The sequence below is a fragment of the Aedes albopictus genome, chromosome 3 (genome assembly GCF_035046485.1).
Source record: "Aedes albopictus strain Foshan chromosome 3, AalbF5, whole genome shotgun sequence".
NCBI lineage: Eukaryota > Metazoa > Arthropoda > Insecta > Diptera > Culicidae > Aedes > Aedes albopictus.
In genome coordinates, this window is record NC_085138.1 from 161346181 (window position 1) to 161365039 (window position 18859).

At 38.0% G+C, this 18859-nt stretch overlaps 1 protein-coding gene across 1 annotated transcript in view; it reads right to left on the minus strand.

Annotated features, from left to right (window-relative positions):
* Positions 1-16580, minus strand: part of LOC115254267 (ataxin-2 homolog) — a 72199-nt gene extending 55619 nt beyond the window's left edge. Inside the window, exons 1-2 of the mRNA XM_062858059.1 lie at positions 16152-16580; positions 8852-9650 (exon numbers count right to left, since the gene is read on the minus strand). Of these exons, the coding sequence (XP_062714043.1) occupies positions 8852-8889 (38 nt within the window). The 5' untranslated portion in view covers positions 8890-9650; positions 16152-16580. The remainder of the gene's footprint in view (positions 1-8851; positions 9651-16151) is intronic.
* Between the last annotated feature and the right edge of the window lie 2279 nt (positions 16581-18859).

Sequence of the window (18859 nt, forward strand, 5' to 3'; positions counted from 1 at the left end):
AATGGCAAAAGGGGAGGGCAACTACCGATGAAACATAACGATAGGCGCTCTCAGAAAAAAAAAGAAAACAAAGATGGCGAACCCACAGAGAAGGCGAACGAGCGCGAGCGAAAATAAGTTGTCAACAATAAAATTGCCCATCAATTGAGGTGGACCCTTCGAAATGTTTTACCTCTACAAAACAGAGAAAGATAGGAAGGGAAAACCATTTAACTCGCCTCGCTCGTTACAAGTCACATCCAGTTGAGCTTTTGCCTGACATGCTGCCTCCGCCATATACCACATTTATTGCCTTTTCCACCTAGCCAGCGCATAATTTTGTGAGTAGGTGCACAAGCACAACATATCTGCATTAACATGTCTAAAGGGTCTAACTCGTTTTGTAAACAAACATTGTTTCTGTCGCTGTAGGGCTCATCTCGATCCACCCACGCATCTGGGGGCCGTTATCAGAAAGAGCAAAGTTAGATCTTTCTGATAACGGCCCCCAAATGCGTGGGTGGATCGAGATGAGCCCTACAGCGACAGAAACAATGTTTGTTTACAAAACGAGTTAGACCCTTTAGACATGTTAATCCAGATATGATGACACATGAAAATTATTATCACACACAGTATACGCAAACGAGAAAAACGGCATACGAAAGGGGCAAACAAAGAAAAAGGAAAATCTTTCTCACGTAATGGTTTGTGTGCGTTTCGCGCAAATCAGCATGTCGGTAACCGGGTTGCCAGTTTGGATGATGTTTTCTGTGTTCGCTTGCGTAGAAACGATATTTTCCCTACAAGTTGCGCTTTCTCGCTAAATGTTTGGCAGGTTACCAGGAAATTTTGCTGATTTTTTGCCATGATCAGAGCATCCAGCAAAACAAATTGTTGAATGGACTTATACAGGGTCTTCTTTTTCTTTTGGATTACTTCTTGTTTTCTTCCTTAACCCTCTAATACCCAACCCCGCCTTTAGACGGGGTATAGTTTGAGCATTTTTGTAAATTTTGTTTCGTGGAAAATCAAAATCTTTAAATTTTAGGCTGATATTTAGGACTGTTTTGTATATCTCAAAATGGTTTTTGGTGTATTTTAAAAAGTATTTACATTTTTTTAAATCATTGAAAAATTGATGTTTTAGTCACCTTCTAGAAGTAATTGTTTATTTTGTATTGAATCGCTACAATTAACATATTTTAAATTTTTCTTAAATCATACTATCGTAGTTTTATAATTTAATCGAATCGAATACACTTTAAAATTATTTTCCTTAAAATTACACGGAAAATAAAATTTGCTATGAAAAAAAATTTAAAATAATAATATTTAAACAATAATCATAAAATCTCAAAATGTTTTCATCTCAAAAAATCCGTACCCCAAATAGGCTTCCAGGAAAAATATAAAACTGTGGGGATGTTCAAAAATAAAAATTTAAAAAAATCAAAAACTGAAATTCACGAAATCGAGAATTAAAAAGAATCACCTTCCAAAACATGTTTAAATCGATTTTAGACGACGAAAAATGATATTTTGATCGAAATCAAAAATTTGGGTATTAGAGGGTTAACTGCGGTCACTGTTTACAAAAAATTACATAATCATGAATATTCAACGACTGAAAGTTCACTGGATGTTCACCGGATCTCGCCGTATGCAAGATGTGTGCAGTGATTTTAGTAAATACGACCCGCAGTTACCGTTTATAACAGTCATCGTGGACAAGTTCATTTCAGCACAATGGAGTATTAAAATAACTAAAACGGTCACTATAAAACGAACAGATAGCGCCACCGTAGCTTTGTATGTTTGACATAACTCGTCTGCTGTCACAATGTTTACGCTCATATCCGGTGGCTTTGTTTTGATGCGACAACTGCTAGGAAAGTTGATTTCTTTGATTTATTTGATGAAACATTAAACAATTTGTACTGATAATCAGTATGGTTGTGCGTATAGTGCCATGGATAACTACCCAAATCGTAAGGGTTTTTTTTTCAATTCTTTTCTCCTCTCTCCTCTTCTTGGCGTAACGTCCTCACTGGGACAAAGCCTGCTGCTCAGCTTAGTGTTCAATGAGCACTTCCACAGTTTTTAACTGAGAGCTTCCTCTGCCAATGACCATTTTGCATGTGTATATCGTGTGACAGGCACGAAGATACTCTATGCCCAAGGAAGTCAAGGAAATTTCCTTTACGAAAAGATCCTGGACCGACCGGGAATCGAACCCGTCACCCTCAGCATGGTCATGCTGAATACCCGTGCGTTTACCGCCTCGGCTATATGGGCCCCTTCAATTCTTTTCTATTACTGCCAAAACTTCTCTCAATAATAGCATCCTAGGTATAACCTTTCTGATAAAGATTCGATAAGGATTAAAATTCACCTAAAGTTTTGCTATGCATTTATTCGCTAATTCATTCTCTATGCTGGCTTCTGAGCTCCACTGATGTTTGATGACCTTAAAACCGATGCAGATGTATTGCGGATTCTCATAAAAAAACACTGCGATAGCCGCCGAATTTTACCGCAGCAATGAACATTATCCTATCATTGAAAAAGATTGCCAAATCAATGTATGCTTGCAGAGTAAAATACTCAGAGAAGCAACAAAAAACAAACGTTCTGGATGTCGAATGGATTGAACTTTTCAACCTCTGGTGAATACCGTTGGACACGATGTTATGGATATAAATATTTGTTACAATAATAATATAAAATAATTGTTTAATGTGTTCTAAATGTAACATTCGTGAGTTCTTTGCGTTATATGTTTCAATTTGACTTGTAAATATTCGCCTAATATTAATGCTCATTTATAGGGTTCTGGCAGAATAGAGGCTCACGAAGTTCAATCCTACTTCGATTGCCAACATTCAGGCCATTTCGGGCCGCGATTGAGTACTAAGAGATGTAAACATTTCCCTGACACAGACTTCAAGTCATAGAACTCTAGTGATGAAACCCAAAACGGGATGCCCGATTAGGATTAGTTTTCCTAGACGAAACCAAGCTATGAACACAGTAACAGCTACTGTGAACTAAAAGGCATACTGCCAACTAAAAGACAATTCCAGGATGACTGATGGACCCAAATCAATACATAAAACCTTGTCATCCTGTGATCGGAAGATGTTATCCATCTGGATAACAGGGCATATTTCTGTTATATGTCGTGTTGCATCAATTTGTGATGTCTCTTATTTGTGCATTTGTAAAGTTCTGTGTATTGTGTTATGTTGATGATATGTAATAATTTATTTTCTTTTATTTTTGTAACATGGCGCCCAACTAAAAACCCCGTGTATGCAAATGAAAGCTAGTCGGAAAGATTATAATTTCAGTCTTAAGACCATTTTAACCTCCATAAAAATAAAGTTTAGTTTAGGTTAGATTTATTCGTTACGTGATTTGGAGAGCAGTTTGGCTTTCGGGTAACAATCTTTAGTTTTGAGTTTTGGTGTTTTTTTGGGGACTTGTTAGTCCTGTTCACCGCTACGTTTCTGGAAAGCACTGTGGCTTTCGGGTAGCAAAACTCGTTTTTGATTTGTTTTGAGTATAGGTTAAGTTATTTATTTATCTTTACCTTAGTGTTAAGTATATGGCCTTAACACTATTGTTATAAAGGTTATGAAGCATATGGGAGTTGAATTTTTCGTGAATCGGTGAACGATTCACGAAAAATTCTTGCTCAAACGTTGGATTGTGTTACGGGTATAAATATTTGTTACATTAATAAAACAGAATAATTGTTAAATGTGTTATGCATTTAATATTCGTGCGTTCTTTGTGTTATATGTTTTATTTTAACTAGTAAATATTGCCCGAATTTTAATGCACATTTATAAGGTTCTGACAAAATAAAGGTACATGAAATGCAATTCAATATTGATTGCCAGCTTTCGGGCAGAGGTCAAGTACTAGAGATGTAAGCCATTCCCTGCCACGGACTTCAAGTTATTGAGCTCAAGTGTCGAAACCCGAAACGGGATGCCCGATTAGGATTAGTTTTCCTAGACAAAACTAAGTTATGAACACCGCAACAAATGCTGTGAACTAAAAGGCATACTGCCAATTAAAATACAATTCCAGGATGACTGATGGACTCAAACCAATAAATGAAACCTCGTCATCCTGTGATCGGAAGATGTTATCCATCTGGATATCAGGGCAAATTTATGTTATGTCAATGTGTGATGTTTCTTGTTTGTGCATTTATAAGGTTCTATGTGTTCGTGATATGTTAATCCTTTGTAGCAATTAATTTCTTTTATTTTTGTTACAACGATCTGTACTCAAATTGGATCTGAAACCAGCTTTTGAAGGCAAAACACGCGGAAGTTTCGATGAATCGTTGGGTCACTACAACAAAAACAGCTTGAACTATTCAAAGGATTAGGAATTCCTTCAGATATTTGTTTAGAAATTTGATTTCAAATATATCGAGAATTTGTTCCGAATTTTTCTAGAAATTCTGTCCATCATTCCTTGCATTCTTCCCTGCATTCCTTCTTGGATTTCTACAAAAATCTGTAGGTTTTTGTCTGGCTTCTGTCAGTTTTTTTTTCGCCTGCATTTTAGTATATTTTAACCTCTACTTCATTCCTGAGCCACAATCGTTATCACAATATAATTAAATTTTAGAATTATTGGTTTTATTCGTGAATCCCTTCAAAGAAGCAAATGCTCCACTGGGATTTTACATTAGTTTTTTAATTCTTAGTTTCTTCATCTCCGCGTTTTTTGTACTTCCTCAGTTGTGTCCACAACCGAGAAGCTCCACACGAGCCTTTTGGTCAGTGGGGGGAAAAACTCATACGTGAAATTTTTTCGCAGTTTATCATAGAATTGCTCCCGTGAGTATTTCCTTAATCCTAGTAGGATGTTGGGGTCAATATTACCCAGACAGGTACGCTGAACGTGCACTACGTTATCGTGCTGCGAAACATCTTAGGAGGCAAGAGGGTTAAATTTATCAATAGTTTGCAGAAGTCACAGTCAAATCAAAATTGCGGAGCATACAGCTTCTTGGAGGTTTGCAGAAGTTTTTTTTTTTCTTCTTTCCAGTTCTCCCAAGTTTGCAACTAGAAGATAATAACGTATTTGCTCCCATGAATAGTTCCTTCCGAGTTTTTGGTGGTGTTCCTTTGAGATTCCTGAGAGTTTCTCTCGGGATTTATTGTAGAATTTCCACCGGAGATTTTTCGAAAATTCATACAAAGTTTCTCCAGGAACTTCTCATATTGTTTTTTTTTTTTTCAAGATAGCTTTCCACCAGTTTCTATCGGGATTTTTCAGGGTGTCTACTCATAACCCAGAGTTTTCCAGGTTTTTCCAGGAGAAATTTTGAAAGTTGGTAATTAGAAAAATAACACAAATTATCTAAAAAGTATATACTTTTCAAAAACTATATAAAAATACCCCAAAAATTAAATTCACATCTTCCAAGATTTCTGAATTGTACCTGAGATTCCTACCAGAGTTCCTTCTTGGATTTCCGCAGAAGTTTTTCACGAGATACCTGTTGGAGTACCTCCCGATATTTCTTTCAGAGGTTTTCCGATATGCTCCCAGAGTCCTGAAGATCCATCCCAAATTATTCAAATTTCTTCCACAAAGTTCACTTATTAGTGGTTTTCTGGGATAGCTTTCCAACAGTTTATCGCGGGATTTTTACCGATAGTCTCCCGATATTTCTCTTGGATGTCCTAAGAAGGGAATTCACCTATAGCTGCTCCCAGGATACCATGAGGTTTCCAGAGTTTCTACTTGGATGTTCTTAAGGCTCAAATGAGAATCGCATATCATCCAAAACTGAAAAAGCACTTTTCACCAGAATGACGGAAAATCGAACAAAACCAGCGTGTCCGATTGCCATAATTGACTAAATAAACAATCGGGCATTTTTATTTTTATCGATTTGTGGATCATTTTGGGAAAAAGTGCTTATTTAGCACTCAATTGAGCCTTGATATTTCCTCTCGGTATTACTCTTAGAACTTTTTTCCACGTTATCTCATTTTCCTCAGCTTTTTTTTGTCTGAAGTTTCTGTCAAGATTTCTTCAATAACACTTTGCGATGTTTCTTGGATTATTTCGAATATTTCTCCACAAACTTCTTATAAGAAATTTCGTAAGCAATCGCGGGAAACATTCTGAAGAAGACCTGTGGAAAAGGATACTGCAAGAACTCTGGAAGTATCTATTTAAGTAATCCTTGAAGGAATATCCAGAATCTCGCGACAATTTTTGGTAAAGATTCCGGGAAGAGTTCTAGGGATAATCCATAGAAAATCTGGGAATTATCTTGAGAATCTCCTGGTGAAACCCAATAGGAACACCGGAAGCAATCGAAAAAATGCTGGAAGGAATCAGGAAGTATACCTATCCGAGAAATCTTGGGAGACATTCCAGGAGGTACTCCCAAAGAAGTTCCAAGAAGAAACCCTTATGGAATTTCTGGAAAAATACTTGAAATTTTAGATGGATTTTAACTTCCAGTTTCATCCAACGTCTTCACGGAACCACAAGCTATCAGTAAGAACCTGCAGCATTACGGGATGTAGTAAAAGCTCATGTTCTAAAGAAGACAGCACTACATACTGGGAATCTTTTTTTCATACCAACAATTCAGTAATCTCTATACTCGTCTTTTGAGTACATCGACAAGAAGTAAAATTTGTTACTACTTGTTATACTTTCTATTATACGACCCAATGCTTTATCTTTTATCGAAGTAAAATTTTCTTGAATACTCAAGATATTCGGCGAAAAATCCAGGTTTTCCCCTGTTAAATGCAATAATTAATTCCCGGTTTTCCAGGTTTTTACAGGTAGTATACACTCTGTTTTTGCGAGATTTTTGAAGCAGTTCTTCAAGAGAGGTTTCTATTATTTCTCTTGGATTTCCCCGGAGATTTCTCATGAAAGTTTTCAGAGTTCCTACTTGAACTTCCCTAATATTTCCACCTGGGTTTCTTTCGAGATTTCACCAATAGGTATTACGGAGTTTCTCGAAAGATTTCACCTGGATTCGATATTGCTCAAGGAATTTCTTGCAGGGAATTGCGTAAGTTATTCCAACAGACATTAAAAAAAATCTTGGAAAACCCTCTGCAAGAACTCCGGGAGCATTTATTTAAGGATTCCCAGAGGGAGCACCCGCAGAATATTGGGACAATTTCCGTTAGGGATTCTAGGGTGATTTCTGGGCATAATCCCGAGCAGATCTGCAAAAAATAATTTCAGGATGATCACTTCAAGAAATCCTGTACACAACTACGACGAAAAGCTTAGAAAATGCGCTTAAATATTCCACGGGAAGAACTTTATGAAAAATATCAGCGGTAACTGCTGCAGATTGTCCAAAAGCCAATCCGAAAGAAAATCTTAGGGAAAAAAATCCAGAAAAAAATACTGAGTGACATTCCAGGATCAACATCGGAAACAATCTTCTGAGAGAACCAGGGGAAACTTCAACAGAAACTTATATAAAACTATGAAGGAAAACTCGCTTAGAAGAAAGCCCACGGATTTTTCTAGAAGAAATTACAGGAGAAACTTCGAAGGGAAGCCCAGGAAGAGCTCCTGCAAAAAATAGTGAGAAATTTCTTAAGAACCCCTTGGAGCAGCTCTGGTAGAAACTCCAGGAATAACTCCTGTAGAAACTCTGGCAGAAATGTCGGGAAGATGTCCTGGGGAAATCCCAAATGGTACATCGACATCGGAAGAAATCGCGGCGAATAAACTCTTGCAGAAATTCCGTGAGAGATATACTCTGAGAGAAACTCTTGTGGAGATATCGGGATAAATCTTGGAAACGCATAAAAAACTCCGAGAAAAATCCCACGAACGATTCTGGAAAAAATAGATACCGGAAAATCCTACGGAAGAAATTCTGCAGGATTCTAATGAAAGATTCCAAGAGAAATCGAAAGATTTAGGAATCCTGGAAGATTCTCAAGGAAGAATCATTCCAAGAGGTATTTCTTAAGAAGTACCAGAAAAATCTACAGATCCCGATTCTGAATCATCCAAATAATTTCATTCAGGTGAATCTGAAGATGGAACACCAGTACTAATATAGAACGTATCATGTAAGAATCCCAGGAGGCTTTCAGGAGGAATTCCTGGAGAAATCTTTGAAGGAATCCCAGGAGGAGATCCGGAAAAAATCTCTGTAGGAATCCCATGCTTAAACAAATGAAAACAATTATATCGGCCATTTTAGAGCATAACCTTATGAATGATTTGGAAACAAATGCAGTGATTGGTAATTTTGATACCCAATCGGGTGTATTCTGACAAGGTAAATATAATGAGGATTATGTTTGCACAAATGGTTACTGTTTGGGGATGTATTTACATTTTGGGGAAATATATCCCCATTTTATTTTACTATATCTAATACACTTCTCTAGACCCCTCTACTCCTTCCTCAAGTGTTGGACGTAATTTATGAACGTTCCCAAACTTTGCACAACTCAGTAAGCGAGATATTTGAAGGTACATTTTTAGCGAAATCGTTCATAAAATTTAACACTAGCGTATTTAAAGTAGTTCTTCTAAGCATAGGAACTAGTTTATTCTAGATAGGATCTGAGGCCTATATGGAAAGTTTGATCAGAAACATAATAAGCCGAGAAACAGCAAATCAAAGCATCCGAGTTGGCAACACTGAGCTTCGACTAGAAATCGCAATGTATCGTGTCAAGTTGGTGGTATTCGCTTTAGACGTAACAATTATGCGAATGATTTGACTAATTTCATCAGACTCTGTTGCGCATCATTTTTACATTCTATACATGCAAACCCTTGATATTTCCGAAATCCTTCCCCAATCAAATAAATCAAAAGCTCTTACCTTGTCGGACCGGGGCGGACCTTGCTTCGCTTGTTCATGTCGTGATGATCTTCCGTGACGGACGCAGACGAACCACCGGACAACGGCGACGACGACGACGACGACGTTGAGTGAGAGGAGGAGTGGCCCAAGGAGGAGCCTTCCCTATGGTTTCGCGTCGGGACCGGAATTTTGAAGTGCACTATTTTGCCGCCCGACGACAACTACTAACACTCGAGAACAACGAACGAACTGAACGGAACGGAACGGAGAATCGAGATTTCTGCACTTTTTTGTCGGTATTTATTATCTTGCAGCACTTTAATCACTGATGATAGTTCACACGAATAACAAACGGGAAAACTTTAGTTCTTCACAGAATAACTCCCAAACTAAAATGAACGTTCTGCCCTCCGCGGGCAATACACCGTGAACGAATATAGGTAAGCACGACGACGGCGAGAGCTGCGATGTTGCCTACCCGCCAACCAGCCAGCCTTTATGTAATCCTCACACTTCTTGTCAATTGCGACGAGCACTCTGATGCTTGCTGCTGTTGCTGCTGAAGACCATCGGAAGGAGTATAGTATCCGTCCGCGCCAACTACTCGATCGGTTCTGGTGCCTTTATTTTGCTCTGCTGCTTCTCCCTCTCTATTCACTCTTCTTCGTTTAGGGGGGGTGCGCGTTTTCGTTTGTGTTCCTGCTTGAGCCTAGGTAGGGCGATAATCGAAATTGGATCCAGCCAGATTCCGAAAAATCTACCTCTGTTTAGGCGCTTGGCTTTTACTCCCAGGTTTGGGTACTTCCGGAGATTTTACCTATGCGAAGAAAAACGGCGACGAATAAAAATCAAAACACTTTCGATCGAGAGGAACTTCACACTGTCTTTTTCTCTTTCCACGCACGACTCTGCTGATGCGAGGTTTGGATGACAGCAGGGATGCCAGATGATGAAATAGTTTGAATGCTTCCACTCGGCACGATGGGAATTCCTCTAGGAGTTTCTTTAGGAATTCTTCCTGAAGTTCATTAAGAATTCCTTGAATAATTCATTAAGGAGCTCTTCCAGATGTTCCTGAAAGAGTTTCTTTAGAAATTCCTTTAAGAATTCCCCAAGTAGATCTTCCTATAATTGCTTCAAAATAGCATACTTTCAGGCCATTTCGGGCAACGATAAGGCAAACAAATTATGATTTTCTTTTATGTCACACCCCTTCCCCTCTCGAACGGACAATTTTTATCAGTTTGTACTAGGTAGCATTTTGAGAGGGACAAAATAACTAATTTTTTGAGATTTAAGTTATTTCTGTTGAATTTTTTGCAAGATTTCACTGGATTCCTTGCGTTGTTTCTCCTAGAATTTCTCATAAGGAATCTCGTAGGCACCCTACACACTACTCAAACGGTTTGACCAACATTGACTCCGCCCCCAGGTTTGTGGTTGAGTTGGTGCTGTGTTTGACCGTGTGTGATGCTGCTTGACGAACCGATTTGGCAGTTCGTCAAACCGATTTGACGGTTGACGGGTTGGTCGGCAAAAATCAAACCAGTTTGATTTTACTCAAACCAACGGTGGGCGGAGCCAATGTTTGACGAACCAATCGTACCGTGTGTAGTGTTGTTGCACAAACACAGTGCGATTTCAAATGGGGGATGATGTTGGTGCAACCAAAGTGACATGTTGGTGCAACACGATTTGGCAGTTCGTCATACGGTTGCAGAAACATTCGCTGGTTCGACCAACCAGGGGGCGGTGGCAATGTTGGTCAAACGGTTTGAGTAGTGTGTAGGGTGCCTTAGATATCCCAAAAGAATTTCAAAGAAAAACTTTTGGAAAAACACATGCAAGAGTTCCTGGAGTAGCTGGTAATCCAGAGTTTTGCGACAATTTTCGGTAGGGATTCCGAGGAATGCTCTGGAAATAATCCAGAAAAAATCTATATAAAATAATGGAATCTTCTAAGAAAAGTTCCGGGAGAAACTCCGAAAGAAATCTCAGGTGAAGCTTCAAAAGAAGTCGCACGACAAACCTTATGAAATATCTTGGCTCAAACTCCTGAAGAAATCCAGAGAGACACTCTAAAAGGAAGTACAAGAAGATTTCTTGAAGAAATTACAGAAGAAACTTCGGAAGAAATCCCGAGAAGAACTCCTGTAGAAAATTCGTGAAATTCGCGACTCCTTAAAAATTTTTGGAAGAAGCTTCAGTAGAAACCTCAGGAACACCTGTTGAAAGTCTGAGTGAAATTCCGGGCAGATCTCAAGAAAATCTAAGAGACATACATACCGTGACAACATCTGAAATATATTCAGAGAGAAACTCTAGTGTAGATATCAGGATAAATACTGGAAGGAATGCCACGAAAATTTAGTTAAGCAAACGCAGGCAGTCGGACAACCCCACAAGGGAGCTATACCGGGAAAATCTCAGGAAGAAATTCTGCAGGAACCCCCTCGAATAACTCCAGGAGAAGTCAATCAACATTCAGGAAAGAATTGTTCGAATCTTCGGAAAAATGCCGGTAGGAAGCCAGAAAAATCTCCGGAAAGAATTCGAAAATTAAATATCAAGAAAAATGACGCCAAAAAATATGAAGAAAATCTTGTGAGAAACCTTGAAAGGCGTTCCTTCCTAGAGGTATGTATTGCTAAAGAAGTCCCAGAAAGAAACTCTGACGGGATCCAGGAAAATCCGTTTACACTCAGCGAAGTAAACTACCGAAATTAATCAAAATACCTTATGAAAATCGAAGAGCTTGTTATAACCTAATAACATAAGATAAACTTATGAATAGAGCAGAAAAATCGTAAAATGATGCACACTGGAATCGATCCATGAACGTCGACAATGGACAGGATACAGTTTCATGGCATTTATTGTTTTTTCAACATGTTTTAACGATTGAACCTTAGTTATGCCTAAGCATGAATCATTATACTTTTGCTGATCATGAACATTAAAATTAAATAAACCTCTTCAAAATAATAAAAACTTTAAAAATCACGTGATAAATCGAACATTATGCAAAATCTGCTTACCATTGCTAAGGTTTTCTCGTAAGTTTTTTTTTTTCAAATTACTGCAAGTTTTACACCCTAACCAATAAAAACCACGTTCACGTACCTACAAGAATATATTTGACCGAAAAATTGAGTTTTGTAAAAAAAAATAACTTTATGAAATAAAATGTAACGAGATAGTTTAGCCTTGTCCAGTTTGTTTTTTTTCCGTTACTGAATAAATTAAAGTAATGAAAAAATCAGTGTATAACATGAATGTAATAATTTTCCAGTATAATACATTTAGTGTCATAGCCCGATGCGAAGGAAAACCAATCGAATTAAAAAAAAAATGGTTTGATAATGTTTTGCTTTGAAATTTGGCTGTTCTTGCTACGAAGTATATTCATCCCGGGATTCCAGGGATTATCGGGGTTTCTAAAATCATATCGCGGGTTTTGGGAAATCCCAAAATCACTCAAATCCCGGGATTTTTTTGTCCTGGGACATCGCGGGATTGACACTCTTGTCCACATGGAATTTGCAGCGTCTTATCGAAATCGTCTGTTTGTCAGAAATATCTGCTAGATCAAGAAGCCCTAATCTTGTTCCCCTAGCAATGTTGTCCTGATTCATTCTCGAATTATTTTGCTTTAAGAATAATTCGCAGAAATCTTCTTCACGCAAGCACAAGCTTCCAATAAGAACTGTCAGCATAACGGAAGTGTGTTGACACTTCTAAGTTCAAATATGAATTAAAAGCACATGTTCGAAGGAAGTAATGATCACATACTCGAAAACTTTTCCATACTAACAGCATAGTACACTATTGGAACATTATTCCTGAGTAGATCTACAAATAGTAAAGTTTGATACCTTTTATTCATATGCTCCAAATGTTTAATTTTTTATCGGTGCAAAATTGCCCTGGTTATTCAAGGCATTCATTTCCTGAGTTTTCCACGTCTTTCCCTGTAACTAAATATCCCTGAGGATTCTCAGTTTTTTCAGGGTTTATCAGATACACAGTAGACACCCTGCAGTAGTGAAACCACAGAACCAACATTCTTTGTAATGAATCTTTTTGAACTTGAATAGGTAATGTATGTAGATCTGGACAGCGCCCAGTTAACAATCTACCAGGGATGGCGTTTCGCACTTATAATGTGCACAGTGCAACCCATTTTCATATTAAAACCGCTCATGCCATCCCTGTCTTGTGTATAATCTACGTTTGCTAACTTTTAATAATATGTTCGTGTTCGGCATGCTAGAAACGATGCATCTATTTGACTGGGATATCCCAGGTGTACACACTCAATCCTGAATTGCCTATTCGACACTAACGAAAATAGAACAGCAGAACTATTTCGGTAGCTTCGGTAATCGATTTTACTGAGGCTCAGTACATCAACTGTCAAAACCTGGTGCAAAGGGTAAACAATGCAGTAAAGCTGTATACAGCTGTTCTATTTTCGTCAAAAATTTACCGAACACGGTATTCCAAATTAAGTGTCTAGTATGCCAGTAGGGCACCTGATTCCCATACGTCCCTATGAATTTTGCCGTTTTCATTTTGTAATATTGCTAATTTAGAGAAAACTTTCCGTTTTACGGTAGTGCCTTAGGGCATCTAATGTGAAACCAAGAGTACTTCAAATAGCTCCTATTACCGACAATGTTGTTAAACGATGAAATTTGGCCAGCACTCGTTCGGCTGTTTTGATTTTAGATCATCAAAGAAGAGAGACATGAGAAACTTTGGGTCTAACAACTGCCATGTAAATCAAATGATCTATCCTGGGTTCAAGACCCCACTTTCTCCCGATCATTCTCCGACAGGTACAAATAACAGCTGTTGCCTTGTTTACTACATGCTCTAGAGAGTCACTACAATTTATTTGTCATTTCCTTAAAGGAATACTTGAGGTATGTTATAGAAGAACTACTGACTGCTAGGTCGAATCCAAACAGAAACTCTGAGGAATTTGTAGTTAAAGACACGAAATTCGCAGTATTATTGATAAACTCTTTGAAAATAATCCATGAAATTTTTTTGAAGGAGCCTCTGGTGGAAATCACTTTAAAACTAAAAGAAAATGTTTCGAAACCCCTCAGAAATTTGTAGAGAACCTTTTTTGAAGCTACTAGATGAAATTTTACATCATGGAAAAGCTTCAGAACTTTTTGGAGCAACTCCAATAAAAGCTTTAGATGTTCAATATTTATTCAGTTTACCGTTAGCCTTTAGTCATAAACTTTTGACATTAGGTCAAGGAAGCATACATTACGAAATTAGTTTACATTTTCTCTAATGTGATTTTTGAATGAAGCTATGGTTGGCTGTAGCTTTCCCGCAAATGGCAAACTATTACAGAACGCTTCTCCGTGCTGATGTCGCGTGGACACGGACGTACTGTCCGTTCTGCAGAATGCAGATGTTGGAGGATGTAGCCCGGGAGCGCTTTGAGGTAGGCTTGTCGCATGAAGCAATTTACCTATTCGGTTGCGATAGTTCGTCTGAGGGTCATGACCAAGAATTGTGTCACGTACTGCAGCTGTGGATTTCCTGCGGCGGATATCGTAGTAGACAAACCTCACGGAAGCCTTGAAGCACCAAGCTAAAGTGGTTCTCTGTGGGCTACAGACAACCCGTTGAGGTAAACTATCTCACAGTATGTGAGGTACGGAATGATGATTGATTCATCAAATTTTGTAGAAACTTTAATCCTTTGAAAAACTTCTTGACGTACTTTTGGAGTGCTTTAAAATAAATCCAGAGAAAATTCTTGGATAACTGCGATAGAAGGCCCTTACTGAAATTGGGGCCTCTGATTTCAAATATGTTGTCTAAATTCTTACAAGTTATGTACTTTTTGAGTTATTTTAGGATTAAAATCCTCTAAATCGCGAATAATGCCTAAAAGTAGGCAATGGATTTAAGAATTGATTGCATGCTTTGAATAAATCGCATAATTTTATTGAAAAAGAGCACTTTCATACAAGTTTCGTTTATCAAATCCAACTCCAGGATATCATATTGAAGTTATACGGCGATTTCTAACCTAATAATGTATCTAGGTATTCATTCCAAGCATTAATGTTTGAGAAATCTCATTGCGTTACGGAACAGTTAAGGAAAAATCGATTTATTTCAATGTTTATGAAATTCAATTTTCATGAATTCCATGTCATTTAATAGGGAATCGCGCTACTTGGGCGGTGATTCTATATTCGTCTGTTTTTCACTATAACTCAGTCAAATTTGAACCAATTGGCACAACTTTTGGAATGTGGTGAGATAGGTATAGTATCTACCCGTGTACAACATTTCAAGTCGATTGGTTCAAAATTGACTGAGTTATAGTGGCAAACAGACGAATATAGAATCACCGCCCAAGTGGCGCGATACCCTAGCTAAATAATAGCAGATTACAAAATACCATTCGTGAGCAGAAACTGATACATTTTTGTTTGAACATTTCATGACATCGGTCAAGCCGATCTATGCTGCCCATGATCGCATATCAGTCCCATCTTTGCTGGGTTTCCTATTCATATGGGACAATTATGCGATCATAGGCAGTATGTTACTCCGCTGATCAATGATACCCTGCTTTACGTTTAGCTAGAGATGAATCATGCCAAGACTGAAAATTTCTATCATAAAGCAAAGCGAATTGAATTGAATAATTTTATGCTTCCTTGACGTAGCAAAGATAATACAAATAGATACAATAATACAAATTATTAATTTAATTTTAAAAATCTAATTTAGGCGCAAAGTTCGTCAATAGTCCATTTACGAGCCAATTTTATGAATGAATTTTGACAGGAGGTAGCGTCCAATAACCCGTGAAAATCAATATCATCATCAACATTGTTGTCACTTCGTAAAATGGGAAGTAAAGCGTGGGTCCCGAGATGAACTAGCCAAGGGCTAAAAATCTCATTAATACAGATATAAGAAGAAAAAAAAAGTAAAATGGCTCATAAAGAAATTTCTCAAACAAAAATAACTTGTACCGACCTTTCGAATGAGTGTAATCCACTCGATAACTGACACTGAGGAAGATTACAAGTGATAGTCGAAATACGCGTATCTGTCAAAGGATAAGTAAAACAGGGAAGAATTAAAAGGTACAAACTGATTACACTCATTCGAAACATAAACAAAATTAAATGACTATAAATTCATCAAAGTTCAAATTGACCACAAGTCCTAGCATCTGGCATCCCTGCTGCAATGCTCGGCGGATGACAGAAAATTCAAGTCCGCTTTGTATTCCCCTTTTCCCTCACAGCACACACACACTCACGTTCTTCTTCTTGCGTCGTGGCTACTTTTGATGCTGCTGCTGCTGTTGCGCTGGTGGTGGTCGTGTGCGAACTTCTTTCTTTTCCCCCTTGCACGACGGACGACGGAACGGAAGGGATGAGGAAACTACTTTTTTTCGCAGCGCGCTCTCCTCCGAAGAATCAAAATGCCAACACTTTTCACTTTTCGCACACAAATCGGAATCTTTCCTGGCGGTGGTTGCACGCGAATCACACACGCTTTCACGGACAGGATCGCGAACGGTTTCGATCACTTGCTACACCTGACGGGGCCACCGAAATTCAACCCGAAATAAACACTTTCCGAGAGGATTATAATTAAATTGCGCGAGCACGAGTTGAAAATGCTTCTTTCACTCGCAGTTTCACTTCAACAATGAATGACGACGACGACGTCGAATGCTCAAGGCGGTTGTGTGCCAAGGAGAATACATTTTAAATGTATTCTCCTTGGTTGTGTGCGTGTGTTTTGGATGATATCTTTTCCCTTTTCAATGCTGCATGCAGAGCGATGGCTGTCACAAAAGGGGAACTTTGATGTTGCGTCGCTTTGCCCGCGCTGAGCAGTGTTGTCAGATCATAAATTGATTGATGCACCAAGCGGTAAGAAGAAGAGTTTTGACATCCAAGCGGTGTGCCGTTTACATCCATCGACCAATCAGCGACGAGAATCTAATCGACGGCACACCGCTTGGATGTCAAAACTTCTTCTTCTTTTCGCTTGGTGCATCAATCAATAACAAAAGAAATCAATAGCTGCGTGCTTGCTTCTTTGGCTGCGGCCTTAAATCTCCACAACAGTGGGCGAATCCGGTAGAATTCGCGACCCGCATAATCACAAACTGTAAATGTAATGTTTCCCATACTCTAGATAACCATTAGCAATTGTCATTTAACCATTTCTCAGACTATCGGAGCTAACAGTAAGCTTACCATTCTACTTACATATTTGCCAGTTTGACAAATGGTAACCCGCCAATTTACAGTATGTGGAATAGGCGGTTAAGATAGGTTACCATAAAAAATCGCTCATTTTCTCGAACAATTTTTTCGCAATACAGTAAAGGATATGGTCAATATATGATTCAGTTTTACAGACAATTCACTGCATAGCAAATGGGTTCAGAACAGTTTTACAATAAGCTTGGGAGATAATCACAATGTATGTGTTATTGTTGATTTATGGTCTTTCATGGTATTTTAAACGTATGATATATGGTTCTTCTGTATTTAAACCATTTAAAAATATTTTTTTCTTTCCTAAATAATCAAATCAAACAAGATTATGGTTCATATACATGTATTTCCGAAAGTTTGGTCTACGTATTGATTGACGACAAATAAATAAATAAATTCCTATCTTGAATGTATTTCACATGTTTTAATGGAATAATTCAACTAGCATTGTTTTGCAATCTTAAGTTTTTTTCGCATTAAATCATAGGCATGATCACGATTCAATATTTTTCAATAAATAAAAACTTCTCACTTCAACTCAATTAACTCGGTGTTGTATGTAACTCTTGGTTCGTTTCTAATCCGGCAGTTTCATCGTACCTTAGATTCAGTCAACGCTTCCAAATTGCACTTGTTTACTTTGTAGATGTACTGAGCAGCGATAAGCTGAAATAAGTAAAATCAAAATCAGGCAATGTCTAGTTTGTGAATCGAATTATGAATTACCTGATTTATTGTTGCTGCTGCGTAGAGGACACCTGCCGCAGAGGAATCGACAACATTTTTCAATTATTGAGCTCGCGTTCATAGTAGTCACTCCGTATTAAATTGGATATTTTTGAAGCGCGGTCTTGGCACACCGATTTCAAAAACACGGATGAATAAATAATCGACGGAAAACAAGCTATCAAATGAATGAGAAGAGAATGTTGAGTATTTTCCCAACTCGATTTTCACTTTTTGCATTTTTTTTGTCATCAACCTAACAGAAAGCGCAGCGGCAAATCGTAGAATATTTCACTTACAAATACAAATGTGTGTAACCATCTGACAGATTGTTGAGCATAAGTACTGTAATGTGAAATTCATATGTGTTAGTGTGTTGCGCTACTGTGAGCACAAACCATTTGTCTTAAGGTGATCTCATGGTGTCACCATTTCTCACGAGTGTTATTTCCATAACTTCCAACAATGTGCAGACACTAACATATACTGTTACTAGTTGGTATACGATATCAAAAACGTTCTCTACAGTGAACAGCGTCAGGCTTCATATTGTTGAACAGGGAACTAAATGTTAGTCTTAAAGTAACAGTAACAGTTAGAACAAACTAACTATTTGGAAAATATGACAAACTGTATTTTGTTATGCGGGGACTACGAAGGTAAAAGAGATTCCAAATCTTTGTCGCTCTAATGGAAAACCTCGTAAGGAACTGTTAGAATGTGCGTGAAACAAAGCAAACAATATTTCCCTCTCGTTTTTTCTCACGTAAGGTACCCCGGGGCAAGTGAGAATCGGGGGCAAGTGAGACCTATAGCTAGTATCTTTTTTATTATTTATTTTTAAGACCAACATTCTTCATGGAAAACATAGGTATCACACATACGGATACTTTGAATACAAAAAATGTTATTGTTTCAACCATAAAGAGACCATATACGTTATTGTTGTTCATATGTAATTTTCAATTAACTAGGTGAGATTGGCATGCTCTACTATATTCGTCGT